This window comes from Phoca vitulina, unplaced genomic scaffold (genome assembly GCF_004348235.1).
Source record: "Phoca vitulina isolate PV1807 unplaced genomic scaffold, GSC_HSeal_1.0 scaffold43, whole genome shotgun sequence".
NCBI classification, from domain to species: Eukaryota; Metazoa; Chordata; class Mammalia; order Carnivora; family Phocidae; genus Phoca; species Phoca vitulina.
The window spans coordinates 8,013,193-8,030,157 of record NW_022589746.1 but is presented as its reverse complement, the minus strand read 5'-3'; the positions used below and the strand labels follow the sequence as shown (position 1 = coordinate 8,030,157).

At 40.4% G+C, this 16,965-nt stretch overlaps 1 protein-coding gene across 3 annotated transcripts in view; it reads right to left on the bottom strand.

Annotated features, from left to right (window-relative positions):
• RYR2 (ryanodine receptor 2) overlaps positions 1 to 16,965 on the bottom strand; it is a 739,460-nt gene that overhangs the window by 5,573 nt on the left and 716,922 nt on the right. For all 3 annotated transcript variants that reach the window (XM_032430318.1, XM_032430320.1, XM_032430321.1), the window contains 4 exons: positions 15,034 to 15,094; positions 11,148 to 11,294; positions 9,261 to 9,395; positions 869 to 1,025 (listed from right to left, as the gene is read on the bottom strand). In XM_032430318.1, the coding sequence (XP_032286209.1) occupies positions 869 to 1,025; positions 9,261 to 9,395; positions 11,148 to 11,294; positions 15,034 to 15,094 (500 nt within the window). The remainder of the gene's footprint in view (positions 1 to 868; positions 1,026 to 9,260; positions 9,396 to 11,147; positions 11,295 to 15,033; positions 15,095 to 16,965) is intronic.

Sequence of the window (16,965 nt, the reverse complement as noted above, 5' to 3'; positions counted from 1 at the left end):
TTGTTCATGTACTTTACTGGAAAAAAACAAAAGTACTGTTTTGTGCCCGTAGAACCTAGAGGATTATATCATGTTCATAGACATTTAATTCAAGCCAGAATCAATGGATGAACAGAAAGAGATAACAAGAGTGATTTTTCTGAGGGAGGAAAACACCACATTCCAAGTGTCCTTGGAGTAAAGGGAAGAACTGGTGGGTCAATATGGTACTCTGGTTTTAAGTGAGGGCTCTGGGTCTAGACACCCTGGGTTTGGATTCTAGCCCTGACACTTCTTAACTGTGCACTTTGGCCAAGTTACTTAGACGTATTATGGCTCAGTTTCTTCAGATGTAAATAACACCACCATTCTCACAGGATGCATGAGGGTAAAATGAATTAAAACATGTGCAGGCACATAGTAGATACCCAAAGATGATAGCCTTAAAATTATTTAGGAGGCGCTAATTGTGCATTAGGTACTGTCTGGGTACTCATATATCACTTCTTTAAAAGAAAAAAAAACTTTTCAATAATACTATGGCTTAGAGATTTATATAATTTCGATTTGAAAGACCCAAAGGAGTTACATGGCTCACCCACCCAGCATTTTAAGTCAGTAAGTGGCAGGGCAGAGAGTCAAACTGAGGGAAGTGCTCCTTCCATCAGGTTATGGGAAAAGAGTCCCATATCCATCCTCCCTACACCCAGGGTCCCATGCTGCTTTGATTTTCCCTCTACAGATTTTGAATGAAGAAATCCTGAAAAGAACAGTTCTATTTGGCTTTTCCAGAAAGCACTTGACATCCTTACCCTACCTTACTGTTAGCTTAAACAACAGGTGGCTCACGTTCTAGATCCTCTTGCACTTCAGTGAAGACAATGCTTACCTTGTATTATGGCCAAGAGAATGACAATCACGAAGAAGAAGAAGGTGATGTCAAAGATGATTCGATAGATTTCATATTCATCGCCTGCTGGGTCTTCGATTTCATCACCGATACCCCCTCCGGCACGTACCCCAACATACATGTGGAACATATAGCACTGGGAAGGAGAGAAATGGTCACTTCTTGGAGGAACACTCCCTGTTTTCACATCCAACAAAGCTAAGGTTCTCCCTCTAGTTCCTAATCCTCACTCTGGAAACGATGGGAATCTTTGCCTTCTACCTTGCCTCTTTTTGTTTCAGTATCTGTGATTGTGATGCCAACACTTGGCCTTTACACTCTGCTGCTTTTTAAACACAACTCTGCACTGTTACACTCTGCTTAGCACCTTCTGTCACACTTTGCGGAGAATGAAAAATACCTCACTAGAATCTGGCATAAGGTAATCCTATTAAGATCACATTGAAGTCCACAAGACTATGCTTAATCACCCTGTTCATGTTTTTAGCATAACAGACATAGGAAAGAGGAAGTAAAAGCCCAATGTATAATAAGATGGACTCTCAGAAATTAAGCTAGGAAAAAACAGACCTGATAACCCTCACCGGCCCCTCATCTGTCATGTATGGAATATGATGCTGAAATTTTTCTACTCGAACGTGAAGAATAACGAAGACAGGGGAAAGGGAGAAGTAACAGCTCATTGTTTAAAGTGTGAAACATTAAAGCAACCAATAATAAGTACAGCTCCAAGTGCCCACTGCAGAAAAGGGAGGGGTTTCTCAGCATCAGCACCATTGACATTCTGAGCCAACCATTCTTTGTGTGGGGTCTGTCCTGTGCATTGTAGGATATTTTAGAAGGATCCCTGGCCTCTACCCACTTAATGCCAATCGCACCCATCCCGAGGATAACCAAAAATGTTTGCAGACATTGCCAAGTGTCCCCTGGGGGGCAAAATCACAACATTTGAGAGCCAGTGGCCGAAAGCATCCATGATTTATCTTTATTCAGGATAAGCTCATACTCTCCATGTTGGCGCCTCAGATTTAGTGACACTTCACCCCTCTCCGATGATCAGTCGTGGCTCCCAGACACCACCCTCCATCCTACCCACGCCCCTCAGATAATATCCCGGATTCTAGATCTTGGTTTGCACATTCTCCTTATCTTGAAAAATAATTTCATATTCTTATCCCATTCCTTTCATCCCTTCCAACCCGCAGTTAATAATCCTTCCTCCAGGAGACCGTCTTAAACTGTTCCTGACACTCTGTTTTACCCAACTGATGTCACCCACCAGTGCAAGACACATTTACCCACTGTCTGCCATAATGAAGGGGACAGAGGCCTTGCTTGACACACTGTCTTCTCTTGGGGAGACATCATACTCCCCTCGTTTTCTTCTACATTTCTGGCCGTTCCTTCTCAGCCTCATTGGCCACTTCTTCCTCATCCCCCTATCTTTCCATGAACCAGTGCCCTAGCACGGGGTTCTCTGACCTTTCTTCTGTTAGGACACTCCCCAGGGGAATGTGCCAGGTTCATACTTAAGTTCTCATCTTTGTGCTAATTACTTAAAAACATTTCTGTTTATGCCATGGGTCTCCTTCCTGAATTCCAGACCTGTATCTCCAATTTACCTATTTTTGATGCTTTATGATCCCTCTCACTCCACTAGGATTGGCTTCATTACAAGAACAACTTTGGTTACTGCTCTATTATCAGTGCCTAAAAGAATGTCCAGCACGTGATAGGAACTTATAAATCACTTGTGGGATGAACGAGGAGTGAAAGGTCATGACTGATCAGTGTTCTCATGGAGACTTCACTGCCTTGACCTATAAACCTCAAATTCTCAGATCACTTTAAAAAGCACAAAGTGCAGGCATAGGACCAGCGGCAAGGGGACACCAAAATGCTCACAGTTCAACAGCTAATAGTGATAGATACAGATAAAAAGTTTCTTGGGTCAGAGGCCTGGAATTTAATGAACAGAATTAAAAAAAGATTGGATCACTCAGAAAGGAAGTTTGTCAGCCTGACACACAATGAGTAGTATCACAAAGCAGCTCTGCACTCCCCCTCCCCGCCCCCCCCACCCCAAGAACTGTTCTGGAGCTCAGGTACGGGGTCCTTCTTGCAGAGAGGCCCGGAAAGTCATTCTTTAGAGCCCAATGAAACCAATGGTGCCTAAACCAAACTGTGCATCTGGATCTCCTAGAGGCATAAACATTGGGGATTCCTGGTACCTCCTACTGAACCAAACTCTGGAAGTAAAATTTTGAAGACAGTCATTTAAAAAAATATCCCTCCAGACACTGCATTAATTTCCAATAACTGTGTGTCTAAAACAGTACTTGAAACCCAGAACAGTGGATCTGTAGGAAGAGGAAATTTTATTTTCACTGTATATTCTTCATACTGTTAGGATTATTTTTACCATAAGCATTTATTTTTATTAAGAAAAAGCTCGGGTTGTATGTTTTTCTCCAAATCTGTCTTCTTATGTGCTTAGTCGTGGCCACGGGGAATAGATAATTATTGCAGCTGCCTACTCTTTACTTAGTGAACTAACATAGGCCACCCATTCCTGGCTTCACCATACTTAGCTTTGTTTGTAATCCCCTCTCTGGGCTGGGGACTCAGTGTTGACACTCTGCCTGTCTCTGGTCTGGCACTTCTCCATATCCAATTCTGGCCCTCTGGCTCCCACACTCATACTATACCCATATTGGGCCAACAGTGTATCACTGCCACTCCCCATCCAGGTTCTGGAATGTCCTAGCTCTCCAAGTCCTGCTTCTTTGACACGTAGGGGATGAAGATCATCTAGCTCCTTTTTGCTAAATCTTGCTAACCAAGACTTTGGATTATAATTTGGCTTCCAACATAGAGTTTGTGTTTACTTGTGGCACAAACTCTTAACGAGTAGGATGTTGGTATTCTGACTCATACATCTGACTCTTAGGAGCCTGGTTAATGTGAGTCTGTCCTCAAGAGAATGATTCACTTTTATTTTCTAGACATGCACAGCTGGAGATAAGACCATGGAATGAGCCTAAATTACCAAAGTAAATGTCTACTATTTACTATTCTCAGATTTTCAGATCTCAGTCATCTAGCCTCTCCCAGCAATATCCCGGTCTCTCTGCTCACTTTCATTCTGTGACAACTCTGATGCCCAAAAAGGGATACCACCATATTTCAATAATAGACTTATGGCCATGCTGAAAAGATAGGTAGTCTTACGGATTTGATTATTTAGGCTTAATAAGATACTACATTTTAAAAGAATAAAATGCATGTGGGATTTTGATACTGATTTTACTAACCTTAACCTTCACAACCTGGTGAAATAGTAGGTAGATGGCTGCTATGGTGGAATATGAGATAGTGTGGTAAACACCTGTGAACATGGGGCCGTCAGGCTTTTAGTTGTTAGGTTATCATTCTGCTTCTGAAAACGGAAAATCTCTCGTTCAGCTTCCTTTTCATAAAATCAGCTCAAACCTGAACGTCAGAGCTGGAGAATGGAAAGAGTAATTCCAGGAGACAAACAGATGTACTTTGTTCAGAGAATCTGAGTCACGAGGAAGGAAGGTGCCTGGCAGTACAAACAACTAGAAATAGTTGTTAATTCTCAAGATTTACTATTCTATGGCTTCTGCCCCAGTCACCCATCTCAATGGATTCATTCCAGGGTTAAGCACTGTTTGCAACAGCTTTAGGAAACACGGAGGAGGAGCAGTTTCTGGTGGATTGGTGAAGATCCTTACGAGATCTTTATCCTGACCAAAAAAGGGGGGCGGGGGGGGAAATAGAGATTGAGACAGAGACAGATTACTTGGGAGAGTAAAATAAGTGATTCAGAATAGGGGCACTCGGGTGGCGCAGTTGGTTAAGCGTCCAACTCTTGATTTTGGCTCAGGTCGTGATCTCAGGGTCCTGGGATTGAGCCCTACGTAGGGCTCCCCACTCATTGGAGGATTTGTTTGTCTCCCTCCCCTGGCTCCCCTTGCTCACTGGCATGCTCTCATTCTCTAAATCAATCAAAAAAAAAAAAAAAAAAGCAATCACCTAAGCTGGTTACTTCCCTAGGAGTGACTAGTTGTCTCAACCACCTGGAAAGTTTGGAAAGGTTTTTTTTTTTGTTTGTTTTGTTTTTTCCCCAAAATACACAGGTCTTGACACCTTCCCTGCAGTTTCTGATTCAGGGGATCTGGGGGTGGCCTCACCGACCTGTGGATTCATAAAGAGCTGCCCTGAATCCTCTGTGCATTGGAGGTTGAGAACCACCCATTTTGAGATGAATGTCTTTATTTATGCCAAGTCAGTCTCCCTGGCTATCTAGCTACAATCATCTTTCTGCCCAGGACTTTGGAACTTTGGATCATTTTTCACTTTCTCCTCCTATCTTCTTGGAGAGGAGGTTCAAATTCTCTCAGGATACTGATGGCTTAATTAGATTATCAGGCTCAAAACACCGTGATCCTAAATAAATAAGTAAGTAGAGAAAGAAAGAAAGAAAGAAGGAAAGAAAGAGAAAAGAAAAAAAAAGAGGAAGGAAGAGGAGGGAAGAAGGGAAGGGGAGGGAGGGAGGAAGCCAGCCAAGTCTGAAGCATCACCTGGTCTGAAAAACTGCAGCTACAGCGCCACCTGCTGTTAGGTATGAAACACTGGCAGGTGAACCAAGACCCCGTGAAAACCTAAAATGTTCCAATACCCTAGGAAACAACCAGAAATAACAAAGGCAGTGGAAGCTCAGCATGATGCCCAGAAAATAGGGCATGAGTGAAGAAAACCTATCTCAAGCAAACAATACTAGGCTTCCCCCTGTGAAGACTAAATGCTAGAGATGATATAAAGGAAGGATTCTCTTTTGAGAAGCACATGAAAGAAATCAAACCTGACCACCTCCTACTCCATCCTTCTGTCTTGCTGGCTGCTTGGTTGTGCTAAGCCATGACTTCTGATGAGCACTACCGTAAGTGATCAGTTGCATTTTACATGTTGTTGGCTTGTTCAAACCTCCCTGCAGGAGTATCAGCAAGAGGCAAATTAAAAGGTGTTTTGAAACCTAACACTAAGGGAAATCTAGGTCATGTGGCCTCTGATGCAACAGTTTTTAAGAACCATCAGCTAGGGGCGCCTGGGTGGCTCAGTCGTTAAGCGTCTGCCTTCGGCTCAGGTCATGATCCCAGGGTCCTGGGATCGAGCCCCGCATCGGGCTCCCTGCTCGGCGGGAAGCCTGCTTCTCTCTCTCACTTACCCTGCTTGTGTTCCCTCTCTTGCTGTGTCTCTCCCTGTCAAATAAATAAATAAAATCTTTAAAAAAAAAAAAAAAAAAGAACCATCAGCTACACGCGGGCACGTGCAAAGCTATGCAGCCTCCCGTGTGGTTGGTCCGCTTGACAGCCCTACACAGTTGTGACAGAGCTGACAGCTGAGATGGTGCTTGTATCTTGGCACTGAGTCTTCTTTTGCAAGAAAAAACTTCTAAGGGGTATCCTGTGTGATGCCCCCAACCTCACCCCAGCCAAAGGCAAGACAGAAAGCTTGTCATTATGCGTAGGAATATAAACACGCACAACTGCGCTGGTTGTAGGTAGTCTCACTGGGTAAGAGCAGAAACCCCTTCAACCAAGCAAAATCCAGGCTCAGTCCTGAGCCCATAGTTGAAAATATCAAGAAGCCTTATTTCCTCCTCCTACAGCGAGGCGAATTTGTCTGCCTTCTCCATATATGCCCCATGCAATTGGTGAAGGCAGTTAGTTGTCTTCCTAACCCACCTCTTGTTCAAATCAGCCTGGATTCTTCTCATAATAAGTACGTTGGCAAAATTTACAAAAGCAATGGAAACACAAACTGAGAGTGATATTCAAAATGTAGTCATCCAAGGATACCATTAGGATAATTGAACAGGGTCACATCATGATGTTAGAAGGGGAGACCAGGATGTTGCAGGGCTCTCATTGTGGTAGGAGATGGGGGGACAAAGGCCCACTGTTCCTACTCCCTAAGACAGGCCACTCGATACCACTCCCTGAAGTCATCCCGCCTTTCCAGCATTCTTCAGCAATGCATGAGCACCATACCCTCTGAGAATGAATGACCTTTAGTAAACCTTCTGACCTGGGGAGTGTGGACTTTGAGATTTAGAACCACTGGGGAAGGGGTGGGAGGGGGTTCTCCTGGAATAGAAATGAATCTCCCTGGAGTCAATGGAGACAAAACGGCCTGCTGTTAGTACTTACTGAGTTTCTTTTGTGCCTTGTCGCTTCCTCCAGCCTTCCGATCCCCTCCCTGCCTCTAGCCACCTGCTACCCCTAGTCTTCAGGGTCATCACATAGAGAAGCAAGGTGGATATTTACTTCCTTACTGATTGTAAAGTGTTGCATGTTAGTGATTCTGGTGGGTGTTATGCTACCAGTGACCAGTCTCTTACTGTGTAAGTTTATTCTCTCCCTAATCTGTGGTCCTACTCCCTGTAGGAACCCTTGTTAACAGTTTCCTATGTATCCTTCTAGAAACACTGTATCCATATCGTAGCATACCTAATGTGTGCATTCTAGCGTGTGTGTATGTGCGCACGTGCACACAATTAGGATCTTACAGTACTGTTCAAGATCTTGCTTCCCTCCACTTAAATGCAATTCGTATGTCTTTCTATATCAACATGTGCAGATCTGTCTTATTTTTAAATAGCTACCTACTTTTCTGTGGTATGGATTTGCTATAATTGACTTAATTGGGACTCTGTTGATAATTTAGATTATTTCCAATTTGTGATAGCAGCAAGTATCCCTGAACATATAGGAGCATATTTGTAAATAAATATTTAAATCAATACTAGCAGGGGCACTGACAAGGCAAAGGCTAAGTACAATTAAAAATGTGAGAGATCTTGCAAAATATCTCTAAAATCATTGTGTTAATTTAAATTCCCAACAGTATTCATGAAAGTGCCAGTTTTCCCATCAATTTAACAACCGTGGGTATTAAAAAACTTTAATATTTTGCAAACCTGATAGGTAAAAAGTGGCAGTTAATTGTTTTGATTTGCATTTCTTTAATTACAGTAGAGGGTAAGCATTTTCCCAATTTATAAGCTGATTGAATTTTACCACGAGTTGTCTAGATATAGTCTTCATTTTTCTCTTGGCTTGTTTATTTCCTAGTGATGTGATAAGGACTCAGTAAATTAAGGACACTGGCCCTTTGTTATAGTGTTGAGTATATTTTTCCCAGTTTCTCATTTGTCTTTAAGATTTTGCTTATAGTTGTTCCTTTTTAAAGTAATTTTTTAAGCTTCCATGCATTTTAGGTTTTATGTCATACTCAGAAATACCTTTTGCCATTTTAAAAATTGTTATTATTTCAAAAGTCAAATTCTTTTTTTTTTTTTTGCATTAAAATATTTGTTCCATTCAGAATTTATTTTGATTTAAAGAACTAGGCTGGTATCAATTTTTATCTAAATTTCCTCAAAAGCACATCCATAGTACCAATACTATTTATTGAATTCTTTTCATTCATGATTTCAAAAGCCAGTTTTATTACATTTTTAATTTCCAAGTGTGTCTGAATGTATTTCTAGACTCTATCCTGTCCCATAGATTTATCATTCTCTAGTTCAAAACCTGCCTGAAGTACTAGTTTTATATTAGTTCTCTCTCACTACTCTTTTGGGATGTTTATTTTTTCTAGAGTAATTTTACTATCATTTTGTTAGTCTCTTACTTACCCTACGAACCCCATTTATGTAGGTATTTTGATTTGGTGCTCAATGAAGAATTCATATCCTTTCAGCTAGAGGTACATATTTCCAATCTAGGATCTCATGTCGGATAACTTCTGATATGCCATTTTCAGAGAGGTGGGTTACAGAACAGTGATAGACCAATATGAAAACTTTCACATCCATTGATTTTAAAACCAAGACTAGAAAGATAATTTAAGCCAGGATACTGAATATAAAAGCAAAAACTAACAGTTCTATTAAGAGATTTATTTTTGGACTTCAGTGATGTCCGTTAATACCATTACAGTGAACAAGTCACTAAGGCTTCAAAATATTTTCCAAGGAAATAATTTTACCTGCTGTCCTGGAATCTATGAACCAATAAGCTAAAGTGTTGATATTAATCCTTCCAGTTCTAAGTTCTTTATGCAGGAAATCTACTCATTATCAGGTTGGTGCCACAGATGTGCAAAAACAGTAGAAATGGTCCTTTATGTTTCATAAACTGTTGTTTTTTTTAAAGAGCCACACAGCTTTTTGCTGTGTATGCTGTTTTCTCTTCCACATGGCTGAAGAATAATTACACAACCACTCGGATTGAAGAAGCAGGAGAATTTTTTCATTCATATGAGATCAAAGTGAACTTACCGTTAGCATATCATCACATTTCATATCTGGAGTATCACCATCTTCACTTTTATTGTAGAATTTTCGGAAAAAATTGAATGCCACAACCGTATATAGGTATACGACAACAGCTAGTAAGCCAACGGTTAATACAAGCTGGAAAGCAATGTGAATTGAACATGCATTAGAAATGCAAGACATATATGACTGGCATATTTGACATCAGTGTGGGAGGAGAGCTTTCTATGAGCACATAGCTGGATTTATTGACTGGAAAGAAATGGAATCCACAGCTCACTCCATATCTTTCTTACCCCCAGGGGGCAGGAATTTATTTTCATATTCTCTTTATTTTATCAAGTTTTCAGACTCTTTCATGCAAAACTTCTGTACTTAATTGGCAAGTAAATGCATAATACAGCTGGAATAGTAATAAACTCTGATTTACTTTCATGTCCAAATTGATCATGGTATGTCTATGTTGAAAACATGACTTTCACCGAGTTGGTGAAATACATTTCTATTTTTATCACAGGAACTCTAAACACACCAAAATGCATTCTCTTTTCTGTCTACTTCCTTTGACTACAACGAATCCCTATGTTCTGGACTGCGCGGCATACATTAAGTTGTTCAAAAATCACTTTATCTGGAGAAAACATGTTATCTGAATAGAGGGCTTGATTCACTTCTATAAATTAAGTACAGTGCCACTGTAAATTTCTGCATGTTTTACCTATAAGGACTATGAAGCTCTTTAGATTTCTGCATATGAAAAACTGATAGCTCAAAAAGAAAAGGAATAATCACAACAAAATTTTAGAAGTTAATTGAAAGTAGTGCCAGAACTTTTGTGTGAAAATACACAATAGATTCAGCATCTCCAGTTCTTTAAATATATTAGGAACTCAATACTGTGAACAAATAAGCATAGTACACTTTTTTGCTGATGTCAAACATTCAGAAACTAAAGTGGCATATATAAGAACAATGTGTTGAAATTTAGGAAACTAAAGATCATGATAATTTAACTGTGAATCATGTGAATTTAACAGTGGGCACGGTTCAAGATTTTTGCAGGGGCACGGATTTAAAAATATGCTTGATTATAAAATTCTGGAAAAGGACTCTGTTAAGCCAAATAACTGACATAGAATGTGTTCTCTCTCCCAGTGGACACTTGATAGAGAATGAATCAATTAATACATGCTTCTACAGTAAGTTTATTAATAATGAAAGTTTTCACATTACAGTTGGGCTCCATTAAAACATAAATTGATTATCTGGAACTAAGCCATTATTACATAAGTACTCTTAAGTATGACCCTGTCAAGTATGAAACATTATTTTTTCTGCCCAATTTAAAAGTGGAGAAAAGAATACCTAGATACCCACTTTTGAAATATTACATTAAATTAAGAATGTGGCATCTCGTGTTTTATTACTATTACAACTAGTGCCTCAGGATGTACAACACATTTTGGTTCCCTATAGTATCAAATGGAGCAAATATCATATTGGGAAAAAATTAACTATTTCCTGGGGGTGTTTCCTATGTGCCGGGGCCTGTGCTAACACCTGCACATTTATGTTTTTATTTAATTTTCCCCAAAACTCTAAAAGGCATGTACTTTTATTGTATTCATTTGACAAAATGAGTAGAGATTTTAAAATGTTAAATAAGTTATCCAAGGTCACTCAGCGAATCGGTCAAGCCAAGACTCGAATGTGGGTTTAGGGAACTCAACTAATAATCCTCATGGTTTATAAAAGAAAAAGTGCAGATCCTCCATTCACAAAAATCTTTACAACTGCATATTGCCATTGGAGGTTGGGTTTATTTGGGTTAGTATATTATTTGTTGGATTTTTTTGGTTTTTGCAGGAGGGAAAAGAGATCAACTTTTACCTGCTTGCCATTGTGAGTTACTGATGACAAGATGGTTCTTAGCGTCTTGAATCCCATAGCAATGTCAAGAAGATGAGCAGCAAAAAAAAAGTTGTTATAATGTCCAAGAACGGACATAGTCATATACCAGGCCAGGTAGAGGAAGGACTGAGAAGACAAAACAGGAGGGAAGCATATCAGAAGATAGAATGAATGACTATTGTCAAAAGCTACTCTGATTTCATTCTACTATAATCACTTCATTTACTCCCTTCTTAGTCTACACATTTATATCATTCTAATTAGTTACATCAGTTTGTGTATTTTATTTTCCTTTAGTTTGTTCTGAGAGGTTCAAAGTCATTCTCTCCTTTATATCAGAGAGGGTGTTCTTGCGAATTTTCCCACAGAGAAAGTTTTATTGACTTCATATTTAATAGCAAGGGATCTCCACCTCAGCACTACTGATAGTTTACACTGGATAATTCTTCGTTGTTGGGGACCGTCCATGTAGGATGGTTAGTGACGACCCTGGTCTCTACCCACCAGATGCCAGGAGCTCCCTCCTCCCTAGCCTTGGCCACCAAAGATGTCCCCGGACATTGCCTAATGTCATTTGGGGGACAAAACTGCCCCCGCTGGGAGCCCCTGCTCTACAGTCAACCGAAAACCAACCAACTTTCCCTCCCTCTTTTCCTTTCCTCTTTCATTTTTCATTTACTTACTCACTAAATCAGTGTTTGTTGAGACCTACTAGTTACAAGAGATTATATGTGGTGTCTTCTTAACCAAGCATCTCACTTTACGTGAGCCAAAACAAGTCGAGGAGAAAATGCAAATACTATTTAATGTCACTGAACGCTGTAATAAACCTAATGATACAATTGGTACTATCTGTAGAAATCTTGATTATAATCAATGTGAGGGATTAACTTCACAGAGGCTAGAAAATGTATATATTTTTGAGGGGAGGGGAATGAATAAAGTAGAAGGAAGATACTGTGATCATGCTTACTTTTTGGATTACAGTCTCTTGGGCAAAAGGCATGTTTTGCCAGTGGGGTCGGGAGCTACGTATTTTGGGAAGGGGTGGAAACCTTCATTTTGACGAGAATATATCTTAGACCTTAGAACAAAAACAAGACAGAGGGGGCTGAGAGAGTACAGAGTTTTTATGGGCAGCTTGGGGCTGAAGTTAGAAACTGGGCTGAAGAAAAGAAAGCAGTATTTGAAAACAGACACTGAGATAAGACTGGAGAATGTGCTCAAGAATGACAGTTTGGCTTGAGAGTGAGTTTCTGTTTCAGGAGATGAGAGTCTGGAAATGTACAGCAGGGTTGGAAGGCTTTAAGGCCAAGTGAAGGGATGTGGGCACATCTGTTGGCCCATGAGAGCCCCTGGAGCATTGTACAGAATAATGGTGTATGAAAAGCAGCATCTTATGAACGTGTCTTGAGCACCTACCAAGTGCTGGTCACTGCCCCATATATTTGCACATACAGTGTCTTATTTTATTCTAGCAAGACCCCTCGTAAGTAGGCAGTTTTAGCCCCAGATTTACAAATGAGGAAAGTGAGCTCACTCCAGTCAAGCTGCTTCCTAAAAGAAGGTGTAAGGGGCAGAGCCATTACGTTAGGACACCACTGGCCGACCCCACAGGTGGGTGAGGTTACGAGAGCCACGACTGGCAGCAGAAGTGGCCAGCGCAGAGGGCAGAATCACAGAGGACAGAAAAACAATCCAATTAGGCACATAATTAAATGTATATATTGAAGGAAAAGGAGGAGTCCAAGCTGGTCATGTGAGTTTAGAAGAACAAGATACTGAGAGAAAGAGGCAATGGCAGATAGGCGACTGCTTTTAGTGGGGAGGAGACGGGAGGATACATTTGTCACGGGACATCTGGATGGACACATCTAGCAGGCTATTAAGAAATGCAAAGGGTGAGGAGAAAGGACAAGTTTGTGTGCATAATATGAGTGAGAGGCCTAATACAGGTGATAAGCTGAGCCAAAGATACAAGTGTAGACTACACAGGGGCTCTGCTTAGACAGCCAGATTTAGCAAATAAAAACACAGGCTGCCCAGTTACAGCAGAACATCAGGTAAAGAAGAACTAACTTTTATGATTACTACTTTTTAAGATTTTATTTTTAACCGACTGAGCCACCAGGCAACCCCCCCTTTTCTTTCTAAAGATTTTATTCGTTTATTTAAGAAACAGCAAGAGAAGATTTTAAGTAATCTCCACACCCAGTGTGGGGCTCAAACCCACAACCCCAAGATCAAGAGTCCTATGCTCCACCGACTGAGCTAGCCAGGTGCCCCAAGAATAAGTAATTTTTAGATTAAGTATGTCCCATGCAATATTTGGGATATATTTATTTGTGACTATAAATACATAAGTGTCTACATTTAGTTATCTGAAATTTAAATTTAACTAGGAATCTTGTACTGCATCTGGTAACCCCCGCTGTGTTTCAGACAGAAACTGCACTATTGAAGATTGAAGACATTGAGAGGTGACTGGCCAAACAGAAGCCATGAAACTGCAGGAGGATGAATGATATATCAGAATACTAAAGTCTGAAGAAGTCTGTCCATGCCCCAATCCTCTGGAGGACAAGAAAACTGCATGGCAAGATGAGTATTATGCACGATGCAAGTACTGTGGCATATGAGGAGGTCAAGGAAGATTGACCTTCACAGGCAGAGGCCAAGTCAGTGGGGCTGCTTGAATGGAAAACACCACTGCTGGAGATGAGGTGGTCTTTTGACCCAAGGGAATGCTTCCATTATTAGATGAGAAATTAGTCCATAGGACATCTTATTAACAGTTGACAGTTCCAAAGGATACTTACAAGACTTGCTTATGAGCTCTTTGGAGAGTTCGCTAAGAGACTCAAGAGTTCTGGGTCCATGGTTGGGTGTGGTAGGCATAGGGATAGAGGTGGGAGAATTTGGGAGGTGTCATGTGCCCTTAGGAGAGTAGAACTAACGTTCGTTATAAAAGTCAGTGCTAATTAGAGTGACATTTTGAGACTAACTGAGATGTCCAAGGGAGAAAGCACAAAAGCAAAAACAGTGGAAGGCCTAGGGCTAAGCCTTTGGGTTTGTTCCTACGTTCCCCTTCACAGGTGTGTGAGGATGGTAAGAGGATTATGAGCCAGCAGGAGGAGATGAGCTGAGACCCCACAGCAAAAAATGTATAGTTGATCCATCCAGCAGAGTTTCATGACTGTCTCCAGCAACTTCCCATAGACAGCAAATGGGAGCATAAAAAAGAGTGATGGTAACAATTTTTTAAACTGAAAATTCTAAAAGTCAAAAATGTACAGCTGCTGAGCAAGCCAGGGTTGTAAAATGTGACTGACTGAGCTGACAGCTGGTGGCTTTTAGTACTAGGTGATTTTTTTCCTTGTGTTTGTACATATGCTTGCGCCCTATGTTGAGTTCATAGGCTCCTAGGCTCTTTGAGAAAAGAAGGATCAATCAAGAACAAGAAATACAATAGTTCCAACATACTTAATTGGGGGAAACTTAAATTTATCACAGTTAATGTTTTTAAATTTTATTTATTTAGAACTTTCATTTTAACATCTCAAACTCTGAAGTACGCCACTGCCCAACTAAAACCTAAAGGAAAATACACGTGAATTTGCATCTCAGTTTCAAATTTTTCTTGTATAAATATATTTTCATGTTAATCTTTTGGCTATTGAAAGAAATGGAATGAGAGATCGGCTAATTAATCCTGTGTTTCCCTGGGTCATTGTCAAGTAATGATCTGTATTAAATGAATTGATACTTGATTACTTTCTTAAGTAACTGGGATTCATCTGCAGAAGCCCAGCAGACTCATCTAATGTGAGTGTGGTATACTTTGTGGAAATGAAGGAGGGCTTACGTTGTCAGTGAAGACGACTCCTAGTTTCCACATCTGATACTTCACATCGATAGAGTTCAGTCTGGAAAGACAAAGAAGAAGAATTTGTAGATATGCACGTGCATCAGAGACTCAGAGGACTGCAAGAGGCTGCCAGCATTGTTTCCATGGGATGGGACTGACAACCATCTTGGGAAGTCGGTTCCTTCCCGGGCGCCAAGGGAGGAGCTGATGGATGATGTGTTCCAGGGTTTTGAGATGCCTTTTCAGAGGGATCTTGGAAAACAAAACAAAACATCACCACCTTCAACCTCTATGATTTAAGAATAGCCCTTTCTTGTTCTACATTACATATAAGGTAAACTCACTTCTTATGTGAGAATGATCCCTGGAAACTGCCAAATTAACCAACATGGGTGCATCAAGTGTGCTCACTAGCTTTCATTATACATTGGTGAATGCATTCCAACAAAATAATTTTTTTTTTTTTTAAGATTTATTTATTTATTTGAGAGAGAGAGAGAGAGTACATGATGGGGAGGAGGGTTAGAGGGAGAAGCAGGCTCCCCGCCGAGCAGGGAGCCCGATGCGGGACTCGATTCAGGGACTCCAGGATCATGACCTGAGCCGAAGGCAGTCGCTCAACCAACTGAGCCACCCAGGTGCCCCCCAACAAAATAATTTTTACTTACACGAATAAAAACTTGCATAAACAGGCACATTCATTTTACAACTGTACTTAATTTGCCAATGAAAGGCCTTTTTCATCTTGTTTGTGTTTCCTTTTGTTCTCAAAAGCCTTCTCTACCCAAGAAGTGATTCACCTCTTCCCCTTGGTTCCCAGAGCACCTTGTAGACTTAGACTTACTATGATTTCTCACATTATTGTGCGGTCGTGGGTGTGTAGGTATCTATGTATACATTTATGCCTTTCCCCCTAATCTGTGAGCTCCCTAGCCCACCAAGCACATTATATCATACATGGAATGTCTCTCAATAAATACATGTTGAGTGAATAAATCTTAGCATAAATATTCATGATCTTTGCAGATTAAATACACGTATATACTTTCTAATTTTTTTTTCAGAACTTGACACTGATTTATATACCTTTGTTCAACTTTCCAATATTCCAGGTAACTAATATAACACAACATAATATTAGCATTATTTTCAAAAGGGCTTTTCTAGACTTACTGTTTTAGTCTTTGGTTACTTCTTTAGTCATTTCTTTTAAGAAGGCCAATCTTAAATTATAAGTGCTAGGATCAATCATTGCCAATCAAAACTGACTTCTTAGGAGACTTTGCCCCCAAAGTTTTACTGACTTTAGCCCAGGACTTTTTTTTTTTTTTTAATATTTATTTATTTATTTGAGAGAGAGCAAGAGAGCACACAAGCTGGGAGAGAAGCAGAGGGAGAAGGAGAAGCAGACTCCCCACTGATCAGGGAGCCTGATGCGGGGTTTGATCCCAGGACCCTGGGATCATGACCTAAGCTGAAGGCAGACGCTTAACTGACTGAGCCACCCAGGTGCCCCAGGACTTTTTATTTTAAGGAAATAAAGTTATCTTTGAGCTAGAATCAATTTTATTACTAAAGAACACTTTTTAATAAAGATTTTTAAAAATTTTTTAAAATTTTAGAGACAGACAGGGTGGGGGGAGGGGCAGAGGGAGAGAGAGAATCTTGAGCAGATTCCCTGCTGAGTATGGAGCCCTACACGGTGCTCGATCCGATCCCACAACTCTGAGATGATGACCTGAGCCAAAATCAACAGTCTGATCAACCAACGGAGCCACCCAGGCACTCCTGCTAAAGAATATTTTTTAAAGTTCCATGAATATTTACAATGGGTTTCAATATAAAACTATATTTTCTTAAAAAGATGGGAAAAAAATGTGGTAAAATGCTCGAGAGCATGATTATTTTCCATGAAAGCAATCTAAAAAT